This window comes from Phasianus colchicus, chromosome 3 (assembly GCF_987193195.1).
Source record: "Phasianus colchicus chromosome 3, bPhaCol1.hap1.1, whole genome shotgun sequence".
Taxonomy (NCBI): Eukaryota; Metazoa; Chordata; class Aves; order Galliformes; family Phasianidae; genus Phasianus; species Phasianus colchicus.
In genome coordinates, this window is record NC_143438.1 from 36,844,738 (window position 1) to 36,869,924 (window position 25,187).

The 25,187-nt window shown below is 39.6% G+C and overlaps 1 protein-coding gene across 1 annotated transcript; it reads right to left on the minus strand.

Moving 5' to 3' along the window:
• Positions 1-2,461: 2,461 nt before the first annotated feature.
• On the minus strand, positions 2,462-17,962 carry GALR1 (galanin receptor 1). The gene is made up of 3 exons (XM_031589054.2): positions 16,655-17,962; positions 9,687-9,752; positions 2,462-5,348 (listed from the first exon to the last, which is right to left on the minus strand). Exons 1-3 carry the CDS (start codon positions 17,342-17,344, stop codon positions 5,031-5,033), a joined length of 1,074 nt encoding a protein of 357 aa, XP_031444914.1. The 5' UTR covers positions 17,345-17,962; the 3' UTR covers positions 2,462-5,030.
• Positions 17,963-25,187: the final 7,225 nt, after the last annotated feature.

A 25,187-nucleotide genomic window follows, 5' to 3' on the forward strand; every position in this document is an offset into this window, starting at 1 on the left:
ATGCATTTCCAACATTGTTTTATGTAAAGATCCCTCACTTTCCCTACAACATGGGGTTTAAAGACACACTGATTTCACCATGACAATAAATATACAAAGCTTAGTGATTATCTCTTGGAGATAGTGATATAATTAATAACTCCCAGTTATTAATTAATTTTATTTTTAATGTATTTTTAATTAATTAACTCCCAGTGCTTTGCATGATGTTATGATGTGGAATACCGATAACAAAAAATAATAAAACAATGGCATATATAATAGATTATGATAAGAATAGTATTAGCATTTAAGAAATAAACACACGTACAAAGTGAATAAAAAGCTTGAAGGATTGTAAGATGTCATAAAACTGTCTTATATTGTGAAAAATTAAGTGATTTGGAAAATAAATGTTTTTTTTTTTTTTCCCCCAGTGTTTAGATATAGCAAAAGACTTCAGAACAAGTTGTAAATAATCAGTGGTACAATTAATTTCATCATACAAAATACTCATGGGATGTTATGGCTACAGTTGGGAACACCTGGCTACAAAATTAAAGTTTGCTCCTTATACAATCATAATCATTTCTTACATAGGATTTCAGACAGCCTCGTCACGTATTTATTGTTTACATATTGTTTACATAGCATATGATTTTGTTACCCACCTTAGACATGAGAAAAAATGCTAGGAGCTTCTACTTTCTTTTTCTTTTTTTTTTTTTTTTTAATATGAAACAGAATTTTTACAAAATTCTGAATGTTTCTACTATATCCTAGATGTTTAATGCATACTTCTGAGTGAAAGTTATGTGTAATTTTATAACTCACACAGAAGTAGTCATTAAGTTTGATCTTCACTCTGAAAGAAAGTTATTATCTCCTTCAAAAGTACAGCATGCTTGTTAAGTGCTGATTATTATTTTTTTTTTTTCCATTTTATATATGGATTCAAAATCTAGTGTAATTATTGTGCTACACAGTGTGCATATGGATCCACACAGATCTTGAAGGACACAAAATATATTTTAGACTGTATTAGCTGAAGAAGAGCACTGCTGTAATTTTTTGTTCATCTAACAGCTTTTACCATACCTCAAATGCTTACCCCAGATAGGTAGGGCTATCACTGCATGAAGGACCCTCGTGGAGCCATTTTCTGGTTTCTTTTAAACATTAATCTTCACAGTTTCAAAGTTCCATTGGCACAGTGTTTTATTGAAATGTTCAGAGTTTTTAAAAGCAAAACTGGTTAAAAAAGAAAAAAAAGCAACTAAAAAGCTGGAATTCTAAAATATGAAATGCAAAATTGACTGGAAACCTGCTGAAATGTCCTACTGTAACCTCAGGAGATGGACAGAACTGAACTCTGGTACAGAGCCTGCTAAGAAATGTGCAAGAAATGAGTCATTAGACTTCTCCTGTGTTTCTCTACTAAAATACATTTTTAAGGACTAAACAGCTCTTACTGCTTGTTCTGATGAGATATACTGCTACTATCATCAGTGTTAAATGTATAGTATATGTTTTTAATTTCAGGAGATACTTTTGAAACAGAGGAAAGAGGTAGCATTTTGACACTGTATGTGCAATAAGATTTCAGGGACTTTATAAATAAATATGTGAGTAGCTGTTTCTTTTGGGGATCTTTAATTCTTTTTTTTTTTTTTTTTTTTTTGTATGGAATAGTATTGCCTTATTAATACAATAGAGTCGAATTCAGTAGAATTATTGGAGTGGAAACTTCAGTGTCAGTCAGAGAAATAATCTTTTTTTTTTTTTTTTTGCTTCAGTGTACACTGAAATTAGTGTTTTTGGTTACAAATGTGTAACAAAGCATATTAAAAAAACAAGTGTGATGAAACTTCTTCTTTGCCTTCCAAAATAAATGATAACCTGTCAGCAAACTCAGAACTTGTAGTCAGGCATTTTGTTGCCAGAAGTAATCAGTGCCTGTTCCCTGGTTTTCTGCCCAAATTAGCCATATTTCTGGCACAAATCCCTGCACAACTCTCCAGCTCCTCAACGGTTAGACACAGTTCACATTATTTAACACTGTTTTTCCTCTAGGTCACAGTGGGTACATCAAAGCCATGGTAAATATACTGATTAAAAGGGGTATGTTTTAGCCAGCAAACTGAATTTTGGAGTGGCAAATGATTTTAACATGTCTCTGAGATGCAAGTTTTACTGACACACTCAGAAATCAGGGCATTATAAACATATTCTTACTACACTTCCCTTCCCCACTCTTTATCCTTAGAATTCCAAACTGATGAAGTCCTATTACTGGTTATCACGTCACTAGGTTTAAAATTATTTGCAGTCAAGAAAAAATGCAATTTCCTCATGAAATCATAATTTCACCATGTTAACTTTATACTTGCATAAACTTGTATTTACGTTGTAATTTTTTATTCTAATGATTTTTAGAAAGCAATTTTTAAAAAGGAGAAACATAATTTTTGAAGCTGCAAGATCACCGAATATGTTACAAACTCAAGTGTGGTCTGGTAGGGACTTAATGACTTGAGTGATTGGAATCTGAAAAAAAACTGAAAGCTAGGTATAACAGTAACATTGTGCTAGAGTGTTTTCCTAATATCAAATCAAACCCAGAAAAGAAGGTGCCATGGATGAACCCTTCTTTTCCAATTTTTTTCTTGTATATTCTGTGCTCCTAACAGTTACTTCAAACTGCTTCTTCATATGAATGATTGGACACAAATGTCATGTGTGCACCAGCATGTCTTTGATATTATTTTACTGATTCCATGTAGATAACACTGACATGTAAACAGACATTTTCATGTGAGCTAACCCTCCATAACTGATCAGTAAATCTGTGGAAAAAAAGGCGTCTGACAGAGCATCTGTCCAACAGTATTTAACATCTTTGAAAAGCTGGACAGGAGCCAGCAGTGTGCTCTTGCAACCTGGAAGGCCAACTGCTTCCAGGGCTGCATCCACAGAGGGGTGGCCAGCAGGGTGAGGGAGGTGATTGTCCCCCTCTACTCTCTCCTCACGAGGCCCCATCTGGATTACTGAGTCCAGGCCAGCACAGGAAGGACATGGAGCTCTTGGAGTGGGTCCAGTGAAGATGATTACAGAGCTGGAGCACCTCTCCTATGAAGAAAGTTTGAGAATAGTGAGGCATTGGAACATGTTTTCCCAGATCAACCCTGTGGATGCCCCATACTTGGAGGTGTTCAAGGCCAGGTGTTATGGGGCCCTGGGTGGGTGATGGCCCTGCCCAAATTAGGGGGTTGGAACTAGATGATCTATAAGGACTCTTCCAGCCTAACCCATTCTATGTCTACATGATCTTCAGCAAAGAACAGAACAAGGGCACAGAATGCAAGCCGCAGATGACGTCAAACCTGGGTGGATAGCAGATACACTGGAGCGCAGAGTTTTCTTTTGGAGGCATCTGGTGAGCCAGAGAATGGACAACAGTTATCAAATAAATTTCAACAAAGCCCAACCAAAATTGGGCTGAATGCAATTCTATAGAAAAAGGTGGGGTAAAGGGAGGTGATTTGTCCCCTCTACTCAGTACACATGAGAAAGCACGTGGAACATGCTGTCCAGTTTGGAACATCCCAGTGCATGAGAGGGATGGCCAAGCTGGAGTGGAAAACCAGGGACTTTGCACCTTATTTTTTCAGCTTGGAGAAGACGGGGAGAAACTCTAATTGTCATCTACAATTATGCATGTTTGGTTAGAGTGAAGAGTCTTCTCAAGGGTGTGGTGAGAGGGGGGAGGGAAATGGTTGCAAGCTGCATCAAGGGAAATCTCAACTATGACTGATGAGTTGCAGAATTGCTGTCTTTGGAAATCTTCAAAACATAACTAGACAAGAAGTGATATGGATGTGAGGGCAGCCCTGCCTTGAGAGGATCCCAAGAGGTTTCTTCAACTTAATTTGCTCTATGATTCTATGATGGGTCATGAACATAAATGGTAAAAGCATATCATTCTCCTGCTAACAATATGTTCTCAAAGTGCTGAGGCACTCCCACTTATTACTTATAATTTATATTACACACTTTGTACCAATTTAAATGTATCCTTCCGAAATTTTCCTTTTTAGAGTTACATTGTATCAAACCTCTATTAGAACTTTTAAAGGATTGCTGTTTTTAAGCACTTATGCATTGCTTGGATTTTCTTTATGGAACATAACATTTTAAAATACATATTGATATTGCACATTTAAAACTGTACTTCCATCTCAGAGTCAATAAAGTTAACAAAACACGCACACACACACACACACATAACACACATGCAGCAGCTAAAGAAAAGCTTTCCTCAGACAAATTTTGATTCTGATAGAACTTCACACAGACCATAAACAAAAACCTTATATAGTGTACACAAAAGTTCTGTGTATGCAGTAAGGCAGGCATACAAAGCGGTAAAAAGTACATCATCATTCACTATGTTACATTAAAAAGATAGCTGAACAGATAAAATCAGTGTTGCCTCTCCAAAGCAATTGTCTCAAATTGTACGTGGGTTATTTCAACTCGAAGTCAGATCCCATCTTTACTCTAACAAGGGAAAAGACATTGTCAAAACAACCTGAACAGAGAATGAAACTTTTCCTCTCTGAAACTGTAGTACCACGGTATTTATTATCTGTAAGTCAGAAAATTTAGCCATCTCTTTGCTTCTACGGAGTAAGATGTGAGAAGTTCAGTGATTTATCCATATCAGCGAATACTTCTTGTATGTTACATTTGAATGCTTATACAAATTATGCTTAATGAATAGGAACACACACAAATCATAACCAATGTTTTGTTTCTGAATTATCTTTCAAAGGTCAGGAGCTTCATTTGGCAAAGATACAATACAAAGGACCAGCCCGGTTTTCCTTCATACCATTTTCATGAACATTTGCTACAAATGCAACTTCATTACCTTAAATACCTATTAGCTTTATCAAGAAAAAGCTGTGATAAAGCTCATTGTGCTTTGTTTTCCAGAAATGTCATTCATTCACGCAGCTGAAGAGCCAGCAAACAGGACTTTCTGAAATTCACACATGTGTGCAGTTGGTAGATGGTGGTGTATCTATCCGACTCTTATTTTCTTTAGCATCATTCAGAGGTGATTCGTTACCTATCTGGCACTTGAAAACTTGCTTGTAGGCCTTTCTAAAATTTTCAGAGAGAAATGCATATATAATTGGGTTTACAGAAGAATTGCTGTAAGCCAGGCAGTGTGCAGCTACCCTGAAGAGAAATGAGGCTTGAGTCAGTGGGAATACTCCAAATTCAGCCCAGAGATGAATCACATGATGCGGCAGCCAGGAGATGCCAAAAACCACTACCACCACCAACACAGTCTGTGCTGTCTGAGACAGGGAAAGGAAAACACAGATGTCTTATGAATATTAAAAGCAAGCTTATTATATCATTATCCGTAAAAAAAAACAAAAATAATAAAACACATTTTTGAATATTTATTAATATTTTAATTCATTACCTACATGGACTTTGTTTTGTAGTATTGCAAGAAGTACACGATCTTCCAGAGTAGAAGAGAAAAGAAAAGAAAAAGAACAAGATTTCTGGTAACTATATATTGAACGTAAGGAGCAAAATAACCTTCATTCTACCTCCTGACTCCACTTTCAGTATTTTCACAAGAAAGAGCCATTAAGTTTGCTAGATCCCCTCTGACAGCTGCAGTATCAGTCACCAGAGACCTTTTGGTTACTGCAGGTATTTTTCCGGGCACGGTGGAGTTTGTTTGACAAAGTTTTCTTTAGGTTTCTCTTTCTTCCAAAATTGCAATTACTGCTTTGCAGGCACTGAACAAAATACATTTCTCTAGCAAGTGCCAATTTCCCATTGAGAGCCTACTAGTAATTCCAATGCATATCATGTTACGGGTCATTATAATTACTCAATTAACATTTTACAACATAATTCTTCAGATAACTGTTGCTCTCATTCACAGGCAGAGCTAACTGACAAAGTGGTATATGCTGCAGAGCAGACTTTTTGCTGATATATTGACCCTGGTCTATACTTACTTGAATTGATTAATGCTCAGTAATAATTAACTAACTTGTTTAATTTTCATGTGCCTTAATTTGTGGAAACTTGCAGGGAAAAGTTTAATTTCTGCAGCAATAGCCTGAAATAACTTATGACAAAGATTGTTTCTGGTTAGCAAAATCTCTAGTAAATATAATTTTTTCAGTCCCAAGGGTTCAAAATATTCACCAGTCTTTTTTTCTATTTAACCCTATTAAGCTTAATTCAGCTGATGCTAAAGCAGCCACACAAATATTTCCTCTTTCAGCTCTCATCAGGAAAGCTGTCTTCCTCATGCTAACAAGGAAGCATAAATAAAGAACAATTGATTCTCCGATCCCTTCAGTGCATTAATATTCCAGCTGCAAACATGCTGTCTGGTTATTGCACACAGTTAATTCTTAAAAGATGTGTTACCTCAGTTTGTACTTTTTTTTTTTTTAATTGACATCAGGAAAATCACTGACTTCCAATAGACTGTATAAATGCAACTGAAAGCTGAGGTGTCTCTTGTAACTATTATACTAAGGTATTTCATATCTGCGGAGTAAGTAGTTTTTCATAACGGATCCTCACAGCATCTGTTTTATCCCATTATTCATCCTAAGACTCACTTCAGAGCTTACCTTTCCAGCATCATCCCTATAATTTGCAGCCAAGGTAACACTAAAGGGCAGTTCTTTTTATGTCATGGTATCATGCTTAGGGTTTCTCATCAGCAAATAAAAAAAAACTTGAAATGCATGTTGATGTTTCCTGGCCAAAAAGCATAAAGAACGGCATTTAGGTACATTTATGTTTTAAATTCACTTTTTAAATTCACACATGATAAACTAAGATTCTGTTACTAACAATCTTTTTTGTAGGTCTAAGCAAACTCGACTGAACAATATCCATGGGCCTTGAAGGGATATACCTACCAGTACTCAGGGACCTGGCAGAAGTGATTTGAAAGATCATGGAGAATGAGAGAGGTTTTTGAGGACTGGAAGAAAAGCCAATGTCACTGCAGTCTTCAAAAAGGGTTAAACGGAGGACCCAGAAAATTTTGGCCAGTCAGCCTCACCTCTGTCCCCAGGAAGATGATGGAGCATCTTCTTCTGGATGTCTTCTCCAAGAAAATGGAAGAGAAAAAGGTTATAAAGAGTAGTCAGCATGGATTCACCAAGGGAAAATCATGCTTGACCAATCTGGTAGCCTCTAAGAACTCATGACTGATTGGATAGATGTGGGGAGAGCAGTGCACGTTGTGTACCTTGACTTCAGCAAGGCATTTGATGCTGCCTCCTGTAACATCCTCATAGATAAACTCAGGAAGTGTGAGACAGTCAAGTGGATGGTGAGGTGAATTGAGAACTGACTGACAGGCAGAGCTTAAAGGGCTGTGATCATCAGCACAGAGTCTAGTTGGAGGCCTGTAGATAGTGGTGTTTTCAAGGGGTTGGTACTGGGTCTGGTCTTGTTCAACATCTTTATCAGTGACCTGGATGAAGAGAAAGAGTGCATCCTCATGAAGTTTGCTGGGAGATGTGACTGACTCACCAGAAAGCTGTGCTGCCATTCAGTGAAACCTGACAGGATGGAAACCAGATAAGGTTCAACAAGGGCAAGTGTAGAGTCCTAAATGTGGGGAGGAATAACCTCCTGCATCAGTATAGGTTAGAGGCTGACCTGCTGGGAAGAAACTCTGTGGAGAAGGACTTGAGTGTTCTGGTGGACAACAGGTTGGCCATGAGCGAGCAGTGTGCCCTTGTGGCCAAGGAGGAGAATGGTATCCTGGGCTGCTTTAAAAAGAGCATAGCCATCCAAACGAGGGAGGTGATACTCCCCTTCTACCCTACCCTAGTGAGGACACGTCTGGACCACTGTGTCAAGTTCTGGGCTCCCCAGTTCAAGAAAAGTAGGGAACTTCTAGAGAGAGCCCGGCAGAGGACTGCAAAGACTTCTAGGGGCCTGGAGCATTTCCCCTATGAGGAAGGGCTGAGAGAGCTGGGTCTGTTCAGCCTGGAGGAGAGAAGACTAAGGAAGGATCTTATCAATGCTTATAAAAATCTAATGGATGGAAGCCAAGTGGATGGGGCCAGGTTCTTTTCAGTGGTGCCCAGCAACAGGAGAAGGGGCAATGGGCACAAACTGGAATTCTGGAAATTCCATAAGAACATGAGGTAAAACTTTTTTACTTGGAGAGTGACAGAGCATGGAACAGTCTGCCCAGAGAGATTGTGGAGTCCCCAGAGGTCCCTTCCTACCCATATGGTTCTGTGATTCCATGATACTAAAATTTTATAAAGCTCTGAATAAAGCTGTAGGACTGGGCCTTAAATGCATTATTCTTAACAAAACTGCAAGGAAAAGAAGAAACAGTAACCAGAAAGATAAATACTAATGAAAACAGCATTGTTTTAAAATCATGAGCTAAGTAAGGCCTTGGGATCAGATCTAAGTCAAAAAAGCTTTTCACTTCATTTCGTTTGCCTTTCCCTTACTAAACCCTGAGACACCTGAATAGTCTTGAACATACATATAATGCTTTCCCCTGAAACTATGAAAGCAAGTTCATAGCTAGATCTGAGTTTTATTTGCATAAAGAGCTTGTACCTAGAGGAGATGCAGATATTTCCAGTTTGAAAATAACATACATGAGAGCAGGGATGGCAACATAGAGAATGCCTTTCAAAACAGCACCTTTGGCCTTGATGAGATTAAGTGCAAATTATTTATGTTAAGTATTTTACTGCATCAAAGACATAATGCTTTTAATTTAGAAATTGAGATCTGTTGACGAAGAAATGTATATACATATATATTGAATAGAGAATGCATAAGTAATAGATTATTTATTCCCCGTTGAGCCCATGTATATCTCATTTACATTACAGACAGCCTGCATGCCCATATGGTAATAGCAATCAGATCATACAAAGAGCTATAGCCTAAGGCTTGTTTCTGACTCCACATTCATAAACTGAGAAGTTAGTCAAATTATTACTGTGGTCAAATCTGCTCAAAAATCAGAACCATATTATATTATCTGACAAAATATCTACATAAACACATCTTTCAAATATTGCTCTAAATTGCAAAGCTAATACTGTGCTTCAAAGACCCTTCACAATTCCATTTGTAGGCAGTATATAACTGAAGTCTTGAACATAAAGGAAAAAAGTTTTTATGGAAAATCATAAAATCATGAAAGTCTCTTTTTAGACTACTATCGGGAATTGTAATGAATCTCATTTGGAAGTCTTGTCATATAACCTAGGAATCCTTCATAAACTGCTACAAATATTCAGTTAGTTAGTTAGAAAAGAAAAAAAAGAGAGAGAGAGAGAGATGTACAGTTTAGGGAAAAAATTCTAGTGAGGGAAAAGAAACATTTACATTAGAGAGAGGTAGTCTCTCCATGACTGAATTTCACACGCTCCAGTGTTCAAAATATGGGGATTTCAAGTAATGGCTTGACCACTGTGATGGAAAATCCTGATCAGAAAAGACTCTTATCCTGCTGAGGTGCTGAATATGTCATCAAATACTCCATTTCAAATCTTTCTCTCCATTACATCTTTGGCAACAAGCAATAGAACAGCAAATCATCTTACCCATAAAACTACAATATAAACAAATAGGAATTGGTGATGAAAGCAATCTACCTTTTTCTTGGATGCTTCCGACTTCTTTGACATGTTTCTCAGCTTTTTATGCAGATGATTAAGAACCTGAAAAGATCAATTTGCAACTTGTATTTCACCATTTTCTAAAATTCAAAACCATTTTCTTAGAGTCCATTCTTCAGGACTGCATAAGTTGCTTACAAACATTAATGATCCAATTTAAACATTTCAGAAATTCATATTATAAAATCTAAAGGAATTACATATCTATATCTGTAAATAGGAAACATATCACAACTGAATTCTTCTATCAAAATACAGTTGCATTATGTAACAAATACATATTACAATCAAATGAGCCAATAAATTGAAACCTTCCCTACAACTAGAATTAGCCATTATTCTTTCATGAAAATGTCAATGCTCATTAATTTAGAATGACCTTTACTGCATGTAACATAAGAAGTGTATGTTTTGAGTCAGAGCTTTTCTGAGTCACCTGCATAATTTGCTTTCTTCAGATGGATGTTTAGTTAATATAATCAGGATGTTGGCACTATTTGATCTTTGAAAGATGCTTAGGCTCTTACAAAGAATTTATACTAAGATGTATCTCCCATGAGACATGACCTTTATGAACAATTTGATGATACTTGCCATGTACCTTTCATAGGTAATTTTTTAATATACTTCAAAATGATTCATAAACTGAGAGCAGATTTTTACATAAGAGTTTGGACAGTGGGTGCATAGAGTCATTATCTTCAGTCATTATTAACTGAATTTAATATATTCATATAGTGTGATTTGTGGGTATGCAGGGAAGCAGGGTATACGCTCTTCAGCTGAATGTGTTTAACATGTGATAAATCATACCAAATAAAAAAATGGAAATACTTAAGTATATTCAAGGGTTTCATTATAATATGATAAGAATTTGTTTATCTATTTATTAATACAAAAAGTCAGAATGTAGAGTCTTCAGTTAGATGACTGTGCTGTGATGGTTATCACTTTACATACCTCCAAGGTGAACTGACAACTATTAAATAGGTAAGATCATCCAGAATTGAAGTAAATATGCATTAAAAGATCTTCTTTTGAAGGAATAAAATGCTGAATATCAGAGCTTATAAAAAGATTTATTGAGGTGTGAAAAGTGTAGAAATTTTCTTATATCATATGAGGGTGTTTTCTCGGATTTCTTTAGAATGTAAACTAACCACTGCCAGTCTTAGAAACATACATTATGAGTTAGGAGAAACAGAAACAGGATGTTATCTATGAATAACTATAGCTCAGAGTAAATTCCGTTTTTTAAGTGTCTGCTCTTACCTACCAGTGAACCAGTGATAACAACAATAATAATAACAATGAAAATAATGAATTGCAACATAACACTGAAAGTGCAGTTCTGCTTATCTGTGTATGAACGTGTCTGTGTGCGACTCAGCCCAAAAACTCCTTTTTCTGAAATACCAGGTCAATCTAAACCCAGGAAAGACAGGACAGAAAAACAACTGCGTTTTCTCTGAGAAGGTCCAGCTTTGGCTGGATCTCAGCCATTATTCCTACTCCAGGATGAAGTAGACCAGACAGAAAGTACAGAAGAACCCCTGAAATGCAAGGAGATGCCCCTCTGGTTCACACATCCTTTATTCACCATGTACAACAGTGCTGAATTGGTTAGTCCACGGGTGTGAAAATAGAAGAGCATGGGAGAAATACCATTCACTTCTCATCGCTTCTTTTTTGTTTATCCTCCCTCTTCACTGGAACGGACTTCCCTGGGCAGCGGTCACTGCCCAAAGCTGCTGGAGCTCCAGAAGCATTTGGACAACACTCTCAGACATAGGGGCTGTTTTTGGGTGGTACTGTTAGCAGCCAGAAATGGGACTCAATGATCCTTGAGTCCCTTCCAATTCGGGATGTTCTATGGTTCTGTGATTTGTGTAACTTAAGTAGATAGGCTTTTTCCACTAGACTTTTGCAGATCCTGTCTCCTGCCACCCTAAACCTATACTGTACTGTGATTTTCAATATTAAAGTTAGATGCACTTAAAATTATAAACATCAGGTCTCTCATTCTGAAACTTTTGACACAGCTATTTTGTACTGCAACTTTCTCCAGTCCAAAGAGAGATGGAGTGGACAAATCTGTTACTAAAAATTCTGTGTGAGTTGAAGATTTAGACGAGAACCTTCCAATTAATCTTTCTCAACTCTCTCTCTTTCAGATTGTGTACATGTGTTTCGGAAAAAGGATGTGCAGCCTCTGCAGTGAAAACATGCTGGCTCTGCATGGCATTCTACCAGATGGTATGCAAACCAGCAGCAAGAAACAGGCAGAATTGAATTACTGATTAACAGCTGTGGAACAGTACTCAGAGACCTACACAGAGAGATGCAGAAGGATATTAAGGGCCATGTTTATGCACAAACACTACAAAGCAAATCAGACACCTCTCCTTACCACCCTGTTTGAATTATCTCTTCTCTGGGCCAAGAAATAATTAATTGTTCCTCTAACAGCCACTTCACCTGAATGAATATTAATTCTGCCTATTCCTCTCATTTTGTCTCAGTCTATTCTCCTAGAGGAAATCTCCTTCACAATATCCACTAATACATTTACATGCATATTTAACTCAGGTAATAAAATATTAGCCTTGATAAAAAAGTCATAACATGTTGCATTTATTAAAGGTTACCTTTTTAAACAACTTCAGGTCTGTGGAAAAATTAGCTTTTCACATGAAACTGCTAACTCTGGCTTTCATGTACCTGTTGATGAGAGTTCATTTATGGCTCCCTAGGAAAGAATATATTTTCTGTGCTCTGGAGATGGGTTTATGCAAGACGGCAGTTATACTTCTGTGACATAGGGTGTAAGGAGACTTGAAGGATGACAAAAGTACAAAAATTCCAGGCTAGTCCAGTCTGTACGGTCAAAATTATCACTGAGAGCCTTTGGATGAGAGGCTGCTTTTGCCTATAGACTATTACATTTTGCTTGCAGCTGTTTCAGAAAGTACCTTCAGATGGCTTGGTAGCACAGACTGAGACACTATAACCAAAAGAATTTGGAAAATGGATTTTTCAAAAAGAGAGGGGAAAAATACCTTAAGTTATCTGCACCTACTCATATAAGCCTACCAAATAATACAAAAGTTTGAAATCTGCACTGCTTCAAAGCGTATTTCCTGTCTGTCTGTACATAACTGTTCCACTGACTACACCTTCATTATCTGTTACTTTATCCATTTAAAACCATACAGCAGGAAAACCTGCCCAAGGTCATTATCTAATAAAAGTGAACTGCTTGTTTAACAGAGCCATAATGTGACCACTACATTCTGAACCATATTTTGTATTATTAACCTTATTTAAATTCAAGTGCCTTTACCTGCAATTCATTTTTAAAGCAGTGCTGCTACTTTTATTGTCATAACAGATCTTTCACCCTCTTTCATTTAATAGTGTCGCTAATGTGTCATAACTTCTTGTTTTTCTTTTCAGTGAAGTTCAGTCTTCTCCAATAAAGTTTTCCCTCTCTGCTCAGTAAAATTTAAGATAGAATATCTGTCACTAAGACACTAAGAACCATGTAAACATGCTTTAATGTTAAGGTTCCTCTTTTTTTTTTTTTTTTTTTTTTTGTATGGCTTATTTTTAACCAACCCTATAAATCATACATGACTTTCTTGAATTCAGAATGTTCAGAATGATAGATAATAATGGAAACATTCTTCAGACAAGAAATAAATTAAAAAATAGCTTTTAACATTATACATCTATAAAAGGAAAAGTTTGCAAATGATTTTAGGTGTCCAGCCTAGATGTTTGAAAGAGTTCAAGCCTCATAATTGAGTTCTCAACAGCAGTGGTACCCAAAACCCATTGTCACACTTTGCTGCCTTGACAAGTGCCAACTGGTAGAAGCCCAATGTACATGTATTATTTTGCCCCTTAATAACATATTAGTGTGCAAATGTATCAGTTTATGAAACACATACTTGAAGGAATGAAAAAATACAGCAAGTAAAATATTATAAACTATAAAAACTAAGAATACAGACTGTCTACGTGCAGTGCTGTGACTCAACTAATGACCATATAATGAACACTGCTCTGGCTGAAGTTGTGAGCTCCTTTAAAGAGCAGCTCTGAAGGATCTCCAGGGCCAAGGAAGGCTGACTTTCTGAGGATTTGTGATTTATTGACCACAAGTTCTCAAGAAGATGACCTCCTCTGTGAGCAGGCACTTCACAAGACCTCTTTCCCATGTGGAATTTCTGGTGTTCAGCAGCTGGATGCCCACTGACTCTTTAAAAAACAGAGAAGATTGAGACTCTTTGTCTTCTACATTGGCTCCTGTTTTCACAAAACTAAGGAAATATCATGACTTCTCATATTTTTACTCCTATACCGTATTTAGTTAAAACTGACCTGAAGTTATTTGTGGGAGAGAGGAAACGGAGAGTTCAAAGCACACAGCAGAGCATGAGCTCTGTCTTAAGAGCAGATTATTTGAGATTTCCAGTTCTAGTTCTGTGGCATATGCCATTATTTCAGCACTATCTGTGGTTCCTAACAATATTGCTGTCCACTGGGGACAGAACCCCATGAAAATGAATCTTTCCTAACGTAATTTAAGAGCAACTGGGAGAGGGAAGAACTCAGTCCCCTGTTAGAGCATCTAAAAAATGAGACTTTCAGAACTGAAAGTTCAATTGCAGTCTGCTTTAAAAGGAAACAACAGAAATGCCTTAAAGGAGCCTGGAACAGACAATATATTCAAATAGAGAAATGTGTCTCCTTCATCTTAATTTACTGCATCAGAAAATTGTGTTATTTAGCTGATCCACAGTTCATGAAAACCAGCAAAGTCCATAAGAAACTAATGTGTTTATCTTTATAATACTTCTGATGCTATTACAGAGCAGCTCTCTTTTAACCCTGCATGCATTGAGAAGCCAAAATATCTGTTGTACATTACACCATTTTAGGGACATCAATAAGAGCCTATTGTGACCCACTTCACTGGAGACTCAGGAGAGTAGCAATGGCTGTGACAAGACTTCAGCTCTGATTTTCAACTTCTATTGTTCTTAATTTCTCCCTCACTGTAACCCATATGTCACAGAATTGCAGTCAGAGATGTGCTCATGGCTCTTAATGAGGGCAGGAATGAGCCTTTGTGCTGCAGGGTTCAATCATCTCCAATAGCTTTCTATGAGCCATGACATTTTTCAGCTTTATTGATACCAGTGGGAATACAACATGTCTCCTGGAATTCATTCTTCAGCTTGACTCTGCAGCAAGCAGGGTTGTACATACAGGCTCAAAACAAATTCATCCTCAGCCCAAGCAGGGCTGGGGCTCAAGCTTGGCAGCAATGTGACCATGAGATTTTAGCTGTAACTTGGAGTGGCTTGGCTTTTATTGACTTGTGCTGGGCATGTATTTCATACAGGGTTATTGTTTTTTAAATACACATATTCATATTTACATTGAGGTATCTACTGTAATATGAGGGCTTTGCAACATAGTATGTTCTGTTTATTACACTACCTAAAAATACCCTTTATTATATACTGTGCAGATCTGTCATAAGTTTTCAAGACTTGCTTTCAGTTTTCTGCCATAAAATTATATATTTAAGATTGGTAATTAAGTTGAAATTGAGAATATTTTGGCTTTTACAAATATCAGAAAGAATTCATAACAGCTGAAATTCTTCCTGTAATATTCACTATGTTCTTAAAACTCTGACGATACAAGGCTACAGTAAGTTTCTTTCCTCTCACAGCTGTTACATTCACCACAGTAGAAGAGTTGCCAGTGTATTTACCCAGGAAAACCAGAATGCAGTTTACATAGGAAAACTTTTTTTTTTCCTCCATTTGCGAGGCTGGACTTGTTTCACTACCAACAATAGTTTAAAAACATCATCCTTTGAGTTCTGCATAACTCAAAGTTGAATAGAGTTGGATGCTGTTCCAACCTGAATTTCACAATTAAACCAATATATACATAACACATACAACTGAGCATAAAATTATGTGTACAAGCATTAACTAAACCTATTTAATGTGCTAATTAAAGATGTGACTTTGTGACATCTATGCAGTCCCCATCTGCAAGGGCTGTCCTATCCTCTTGAACTCAAATTACTGCCTAAGGAGAAATCCTACGACTGGAGGTTGCTGACACAGACTGGGAGGATCTCTGTGCAGCTCACTGGGTCACAGCCTGTGCTCTGGTTCTTCTTGATACTACATCAAAGGCTGCAATTAACATCTGGAGAAAAATGTGACTGTTTGCCTGAGCAGAAAGCCCTTACGTAAACACATTTGGGCAACAGTCCTAATTTCTTTTTCCTACCCAGGTTCTCACTTGTTGCTTCCTGGCACCCGACCTTGCTGAATTCTGAGGTAAATGTCCCTCCGCAGAGCAGGGTGAGATTCACAATGATTAGGCAACACCTTATTCCTTTTGCTCATAGCATGTTAATTGGATCAGACCAAATTGGTGGGGTTTTGCTGTTTTGTTTCAACACTCCTCATTTCAAAAGAGCTACACTGCTTTGTTGGAAGCCTGAGCAACTTGTTGCTTGGTTGCACTTCATTCGAGTTAAACTCCTCATACAGCACTGCAAGGAAATGAGAGAGTTGTGGTCGCAGAGGAAGCAGCAGAGCACTGGGGTTTCCTGACACTTTGTAAGGAGAGGGGCCCTGTAAGTGTCTGAAGAACACACAACACCCCCAGCTACTTCATGCAACCCTTGACCTGTCTGCACCACACACACACATCCCCAGCCATCCCTCCACTATAAAACCCATCCCCACAAACTCACTCTCGCCCCATCACCTCCTAATGCTGCTGGTTCCCAAGAATACCACGTCCATCTGTGTACTGGACATGTCCCCACAGCTCACAGACACCCACCACCACAGTCACCATCCCTTTTTACAATCCCTTCCCCAGCACCCGCCCTGCCCCACCTTGGCGTAGCAGAAAGAGATGAGCAGCAAGGGGAGCAGATAACCGAAGACAAAGGTGCAGACCACGTAGACCTTCTTGTGGCGCGGGTTGGGCCAGTGCTCCCAGCAGAAGGTCTGGTCACTGCCGTTGCGGTGGAAGAGGCGCTGGTGGTGAGCCACTGGCGAGGCCATGGCGAAGGAGAGAGCCCAGATGAGCCCAACACCCAGCAGTGCGTTGCGGGGGACGCGCAGGGTGGAGGAGCGCCGCGAGTGCACGATGGCCACATAGCGGTCCACGGACATGGCCGAGAGTGTGAAGATGCTCACCAGCATGGAGACTGTGAAGAAGTAATGGATGAACTTGCAAATGAAGGCGCCCAGCACCCAGGTAGGCAGCACGTAGACCGTGGATTGGAAGGGGATGCAGAAGAGTAGGTAAGCCAGGTCGGCGATACTCAGGTTGAGGATGAAGATGTTGGTGGTGCTGCGACGCTTGCCTGGCTTGCTGCGAGCCAGCACCGTGATCACCAGCGAGTTGCCCAGCACCCCCAGGGCGAAGATCAAGCCGAAGATGATCAGGGTGATGAAGTTCTCGATGCCGATGCCGAAGAGGGGCTTCCCCTCCGCCTCCGACAGCCCGGAAGCGTTGAACACCCCGCGGGGCGCCTCTGCGCCCTCCTGGGACCGGTTGAGGGGCTCCACCGGCTCCATCCTCTCCCGTTGACGCCAAGCAAAGTTTCCGCGGGTGGAAGGCGGAGGCAAAGCCCCACGATAGGTGGTGGCCACCCCCGCCAGCGCCGGGCAGGAGTGGATGGTTAGAGGGGGGGAGGAGGAGGAGGAGAAGGAGAAGAAGGAGGAGGAAGGCGCCGCCGCCGCCCAACCTGAGCCGCCGGGTGCGGAGGAGGCTCGGCAGCCCCGGGCGAGCTGCGCTCTCCCTCCGCTCCGCTCCGCCTCCGTCAGGCTCGCCCCGGCTCCCGCTGCGCCGGCAGGTCAGGCAAACCGGGGAGCAGAGGGGTTTCTTTTTTTTCCCGATTTAACCGGTAATCGGCTTCGCAGGGCAGCCACCTCGGACAACTTCTTTCTGCCTCCTGTGCCGGCCGGAGCGGCGGCAGGCAGGGCTGTGGGAGCTCTGCATCGAACTCGGACAAGTGGCAGGCAGTGGGAGTTCGGACGGATTACTCAGAGCCCGGTCTCGCTATTTTCGCCTCCCTCGCTATTAAATGTTCCGTCATGGGCGGTAGCTCGCAGGGCAAAAAGTGGCAGGCGCTGTTATTTCATACAAGCAAATAAAAGACCACCTTTCACGTACCAATCACGAAGAACGTGTTCCCAAAGCTCCCCGGTGCTCTGCTCTGTGCCCTGTTAGTCAGCGATGAGCTCAGAGCCGGGCAGCAGCAGGGAGCTCTTCCAAGGACCAAAATTAGAGCGTCTAAATAGTGGTTCTTCTCAGAGCTGGGCAGAATGCAGAGCCTCCCGCAGGCTATCTGTGCGGGCTCACATAAATACTCTCACACACGTGCGCCTTGCCAAAACAGGATTGCTGGAGAGTTCTTGAAACGTTTTCTATCTGTGCGCTACATCTGATGACAGCACTGCTTCATCTCTCTTCTCAAGGGATGAAACTGCGAATTGTTGCAAATCCCCTCCACCATGTGGAGGTAAGGGCTGGGAGAGCCACGTCTTCCTTCAGATAGCTCTTTTCTGTGTCCTATGTACTCAAGAGCTCAGTGCCAATTTGCAGCACCTTTCACATGGGGAGCAGTGGGGACAAAGAAGACTAGTTGTTCAGATGTGTTTCCTTAGGACACGAGCTTTTGTCTGCTTCTCTGTAGACCACAATTTAATGTGGTTTTTTTTTTCCTCACCTTTCTTTTTGCTGCTTGTATTAAGACAACCTCTCAGCAGCTGTGCATCAGCTGACTGTAGAGCTATTGACTTCTGAAGATCTAGATGGGAATTAATCCTACTTATCATCTGGTGCATTATGTCCAAAGCAAAACATTATGGGAGAGCACAATTCAGTTTCTATGGATTTCAATGGATTTAGATTGAACTGCTTCCTATATTCATCATGACTCAGTATCGAAGTTACAAATAACTAAAAATAAACCCCTGAAGATTCCTAAGAGATTTGAGGGTTCCTTTGTTGTTGTTTTTCGTTGTTGTTTTGTTTTCAGTGTGCATATCTTGTCACTATATTGACATGCTCAGTTACTGCTTGGTCCTACTACTGTGTACTTCTGTAAGGGATTTGAGAGATACAAGAAGATGATGTTTTGCTTTTGAATCACATAATATCCTGAGTTGGAAGACATCTACTAGAATCATGGAGTCCATCTCCTGGCTCCACGTGAATCAAACAAAATTCAAACCCTATACCTGAGAGCAGCGTCCAAACTCTCCTTGAACTCCAGCACTGGGGGCCGTGTCCACAGCCCTGTGCAGCCCGTTCCATGCCCACCACACTCTGGTGCAGACCCTCCCCCTAACCGCCAGCTGCCCCTTCCCTGACACAGTTCCATGCCATTCCCTCAGCTTAATCATGTCCTGTTGCCAGACATCAACCTTTTTTAGGACGTCAGGAGTGAAACCTTAGCCTTGCTGAAGCCAGTGCTAACATTGCATTAATTGTAACTCTCCATCTGAAATGTGTCATTAGTCCTCATTGCTCAGACTTTCTTCTATTTCTCAGGAAATATTTTCCTTTGAGTGTTATCGTCTGAATGATGACCAAAGTATATCAGATAGTGGTATTGGACAAATGAGCAGGGAAAATGGATACAGAAACAAAATCAGTTTTAAAAGAAAACAACCTGAAAATTGCATTAGTGGGCTGGACTGGAGTGTTGGCTCTATTAGTTTCCTTAGATGTTTTATTGCCAGTTTTGCAGCTCAAGCTCTGCTTTACTTTTATGCCTGTATAACACATATAGAAACATACACAGTATTATAAGGCCTCAGCTGAGCATAAGGAGAAGAAAAAAACAGCAAACCAAACAACAGAGAGCACAACCATGTTGTAGCTTTTCTTTCATAGGAAAGAAGTTGACAGACCCGTAGGCTTTTATATCAGTAAAGTTCACATGTTGACAGAACCCATGACTCCTGTTAAAACTGATGTAAACAAGCAGGTGTTGACATTTCAATCCATCGTTATTATCTAGATGGAGTAAACAGCCAAAATAACAGAAAGTTTTAAAGGGAAAGTTCTCATGAAGTCAGTACAAATAATTTTATAATCAAAATTAAAAACTACCTGGGCAAGTGGGAGAAGAAAAAATCAGTACAAAATGTACATCACACTTCAGGAAAATAATTTTCATCTCTTTACAACGGAGATCTCTTAAGCATGTGATTCATGCATTTCCTTGATTCCAGTTTTATTGAATCTAGTCCTGAACACAAAAAGATCTCATTTTGTAAAAAATAGACTAGCTTATGAACTTCAGAAAGAGCAAAGCTAGATGCTTTGGGCAGATAACAGGGAATGCAATTTTCTTATACCTGTGGACAGCATCTTCAGTATTCTTTGTCAGCTCCCCAATTTTTCATAGTAATTAGTAGTAAAAATAGTGCAAGGAATTGCACTAGGGGGTGGGAAAGGGGGGAAAGGGGGTGGGAACTTAAGTACCTCGTTAAGTCCTGGCTTACACGTTTACTCCTTAGCGTATAATCAGCAGGGTAATACTGAGAGGAAACATCACAAAAATGTCTTCCTTTCACTCACTTTGGTGACTGGTTTGGAAATGTGGTTTTTCATATGGCTCTGATAACAAAAGTATTTGAATTACATTGGTAAATTTTTATGCCAGAAAAGAGAACTGATGATTTAACAATGCAACAAATGGATTTAAAACATTCATTACCGCTATAGTCTATGTCACTATGAAAACTACATATATAAAACATTTAATCACAGTAGTGTCACTAAAATCCATTTATATTTGAGAAAGAATATTTAACTAGCACGGCTTGAATATTTAGTTAGCATAGAAAGAATAAATAGTTAACCATATTTCCTGCTGGGTTTTAGTTACATTCCAGCTTGTCAGTTTTAGGACACAATGAGTAAGTGAGGTACAAAAATTGGAAGCTGATTATTCTTATTGATACACAAATTTCTGTTTTTATACAGTGTGTCATAGAATACAATGTTAATAATAGAGCATACAACCTTTTGTCAGAAAATTATTTCAGTAAAATCTATTCACTTCTATATAATTTTTTTTTCTTTGCCTGGAGTTGAGCTGGAGTTGAGTTTCAAGCCTCTAAACTGCACAGCAGTGTCGATCTTGTTTGCATTCTACTCTACTGTACTTTGCTCCATGCTTTGTTTATAAAACACAAAACTGAAAAAAAAGGCTGATTTTCAAGACCGACTTTTTTTTTTTGAAAGTTTGAAACAAACTCAGGAACAATAATCGCCCCAATTGTACCCCATTATTTCTGTTTACTGCAGTTCCTGGAGTAGAAATTCAGCAGAAATGAACTTTAAATACCATTCAAAAGCTGAGCTAAAAGTTCATGATTCAAAAGTCACCTTTGACTCACCAGTTATACAGTTATTAGGATGGAAAAGTCAAATATTTATTGGCATTAACTTGCCTTCTCAATATATTCTTGGGAACAGTGTAACCCTGAGGTCACAGATGTCGGTACATTCGAATTTCCGTGGTGGAGATGTGTCAGTAATAAACTGAAGTTTATTGCTCCTTGCTGACATTTAGAAGTAGCAAACATCTGTCCCTATTCATCTGAGACATTGCTGTTCTATCCCAGAATTTGTGCTGAATTGTTTTCTCCTGGTTCTCTCTTCTAGTTCTTAAATTGCTCTCAAAGAGCCTTTAGAGTATAGACATTCAAAATCAGGGAATTAAAGTTGAAATAATAATTTCTAAAACTCTTATTTTTAAAATAAGTATTCTAAATACTCTACTTAAAAATTAAATATTTATCCAGTTTTTGTTTTTTTTTTCTGTAAAAATGAAGAGTACTAAGCAGCATGTTCCAGCCACATGCTCTCTTTTTGTAGCTGATGAAGACAGTTCCTTGCTTCATTTTGCTTGATTTGTGACAATTGCTCCATGGGATGCTTCCTAATATAAAAAGCCAAAGTGCCAAAGTTACTTGCCTGGGTGTAAATACACAACTGTGCTTTATCTAAAACAGAGAGGATCAATACCTGGTTTCTCTTGAAGTAACCAGTGTACTTTAATGAGCACTCGTAACACAGTACAACAGAGCAAGTACTGCAGACCTGGGGAAGTGCAGCAGGCACCCCGGCCATGGGCAGAGCACCTACAGGAGTCATTTCAGTAGACCCTTCAAGCAGCTGCTTAAGATGGGCACCTGACAGATTTGAAGTAACAGAGGAAGAATAGACAATGTTAAGTTCTGCAAAATCAACTTCATGTCCTTGTGCAGGAAATACAAGCTAGAAAAGATACCTCAGTTGTATGGAAAACACCGAGGTTAACTTGTCTTAAAGGAGATAGTAGTGGAAAGAAATCACTTGGAAAGTAAGACTGTTGCTGCAGCAGCTGTGTACTGCTGGTAGAGAAACCAAAGAGCTGCAGGCTGCTTTGCACGGGGTCAGTTCCAGGCAAAGATGCTAGTAAAAAGAGCAGGACCCCAGGGGACCTTCGACAGCGCATCTGCGGTTTGGGCAAAGAGAGAAAACTGGCACGTAGGAGCATATTAACTGAGAGAGAGAGGTTGAGCTTCAGAAAGAGCTCTGGTGTCAGCTGCAGCCTGGCCTTGCCTTCCTGCCACCCTTGGCTTATGCTTGAGAGAAGCAAAATCCAATTTGCTAGCATTGCTGAAGAGCCTGGAGGGAGCTGCAAGTACAAATCTGCAAGATAAATAGTAGGTATCATACAGGTATAGTGTCACCAAATATGTAAACTATGTGATTCTGATTGTTCTTGGGATATTGAAAACTTGTTATATGGATACCTATGTAAGCAGAGCATTATGGCTTCCAGTAAAATGGCACAACTATTCTTCTGTGGCTACGCAAGGGTCTTGTGCAGGTGCAGCAGGGAAGAACAGGCTTTTTTGTAGCCAAAATCTGCTAGAGTCTTCACTGTTTCTTTTACAGCAGACTGTGATCATACAAACTGTGAGGTAGGAACAGAAAGCCTTAAGGCGGAGTCAATGGTCTCCATTAAAATTACTATTACAAACATTCTGAATGCTTTATAAGACAATGCCAATGGCATTGGCATCCTAGCTTGTATCAGAAATAGTGAAGCCAGCAGGAGCAGGTCATCCCTCTGTACTCAGTACTGATGAGGCTGCACTTCAGTACTGTGTTCAGTTTTGGGCCCCTCGCTACAAGAAATATGTTGGAGCTCTGGAGTTTGTCCAGAGAAGGGCAATGAAGTTGTGAAGGGTCTGGAACACAAGTCTTGTGGGGAGCAGCTGAGAGAACTGCAATTATTCAGTCTGGAGAAGGCAAGGATCAGGGGAGACCGTATTGCTCTCTACAAAGACCTGAAAGGAGATTGTCATGAAGTGGGAGCCGGCCTCTTCTCCTGGGTAACAGCAGTAGGATGAGAGGGAATGGCCTTAAGTTGCACCACAGAAGGTTCAGGTTGGATATTAGGAAAGCTTCTCTGAAAGAGCAGAGTGGCACAGGCTGCCCAAGGAGTGATGGGTTCGCCGTCCCTGGAGGTGTTGAGGAATCTTGTGGATGTGGCACTGAGGGATGTGGTCAGTGGGGTGGGAGTGGGCTGATGTTTGGAATGGATGATCTTAGAGGTCTTTTACAACCTTGTCAATTCTGTGATTCTATGATTCTAGTTTATTAAAACTCATTTCAGTTGTGAAGTTTTAGGGACATCTAGAAGGTTGCTTTCTTTCAGAGGATTTTATGCTGCTTATCACCCCACTGCATTTATGACTTTGTCTACTTCAGAGTTTAAAAAAAAGACATTGAAATATAGAGATCATTGTGAACAGATAAACACAGAAAAACACACAGTTGCCTTAGATCTTAACTAAAGCTCTCACAGAAGCCAGGTGTCAAGCTGCTGTTGGCAAATTTCTGCAATTCCTTTTTCCAGTTCTCATCATTGTTCTGATGGAAGAGAAACTGTTTTTATTTTCAGATAATTAGTGAGACTTTTTATTACAGTAGATGGAGGCATCTTACACTTGATTTTGTTTGAGCCAGACTTTTCTTTATTGATTCTAGTAACTACTTGAGTTGGTGCTTATTGATTCAGGCACAGCTATACGGTATTTTAATTTGTTCTGGGACAGAAATTTGTTCAGATTATTAGACTGATTCTGTTTTTCATTGTTCTGAGATAGGGATGTTATTACTCAGAGTTTATTTGAAGTTCTCTGTAAATCTTGCCAAGGTTGCCTTCCTTTCCTTTGTCTCACAAAGCTGGCTGGGTGCAAGAAGAGCACTGTGAAAGAGAGTTCTGCTGGAAGAATTCCTGCCATGCAGAGGGTACAGAGAAATAAGATAAAAGAGATTCAAGTTATGTATCACTAATCTCAGTACTTCAGACATGTACCTGTCTATTTCTGCTTAGAAACCCCATTGATGGAAACCCTACCACCTTTGCAGAAACTTTTAGTACTCAGCCATTATTTACAGTTAGACAGCTATTTGCTATCATCTCATATTTCCAGTGCTGCAATTTGTGTACTCTGTTCTGCTACATGAACATGGGAAGTAGTTTTTTCTCCTTCCTTTTGCATTCACTTTTGAGTATCTGAAGACAGTCCATGTCAGAGTTCAGAAGCAGAGGTATTCACCTGACAGATGGATTTGAGGAAAGGAGATTAGATCCAAAGCACAAAGACAGCCTGTGCTTGTCTTTCTGGAAGGAAAACTGCAAAACCTTTATAGCAGCAAGGCACTGTGATAAGAACATTTTTATGAAACTCAGAGGATCTTATAAGCTATACTAAAGAAACTTTGAAAGTAGATACAAGGGGAAAGTATGGGTACTTTATGTAGTTGTCCCACTGCTCCTTTCACTCCTGTGTCACTGGCCCCAGCATGCAACAAGGGAAGCTGTGGCCTTTCCCCTTACATTATTTTTTACATATTTCATTGTGGAGATTCACCCACCACCTATGAAAAGCAGCACACAACCAGGGCAGTTTCAAGCTTAGCACTGGTTGAGCGTATGCAGCAAAGAACGTTGCAGAAGTCAGTGTGAGAAAAAAAAGTTCCACTCTTCTCCTGTTGCAGAGTATACTTGTCTGTTAAACCAATCTAACGTGCCTTTCTCCATAGTGGATAAATTGTGCAATATTTTGAAGGCCCAGTGCTTTGAAAAGATTTTATTAACAGCAGTAGTGCACTACCATGAAAATCTGAAAATCTTTTGAGTCGCTCTTATCTCAGATATTCCTGAAGAAAATTATTCCAAAGCTGTCCCATGAGGTAAGCCTTGTCCAGGTATACTTTAATAGATCACACTGTCGGGTCCATAGATTGTATAACCTATGTAACTTTGTGAATCCCTTTATATGTGTACAGCAAGATTTGACTGTTAGTTTCTAAGATTGAAATCTGCTGCTAATATAA

Coding starts and splice junctions, on each gene's coding strand:
- GALR1 (XM_031589054.2), bottom strand. CDS start 17,344: ATGGAGCCGGTGGAGCCCCTCAACCGGTCCCAGGAGGGCGCAGAGGCG. Junction 9,753..16,654: donor TCTCTTTCTGCTACGCCAAG/GTGGGGCAGGGC, acceptor TGATCTTTTCAG/GTTCTTAATCATCTGCATAA. Junction 5,349..9,686: donor CGGAAGCATCCAAGAAAAAG/GTAGATTGCTTT, acceptor TCCCTGTCTCAG/ACAGCACAGACTGTGTTGGT.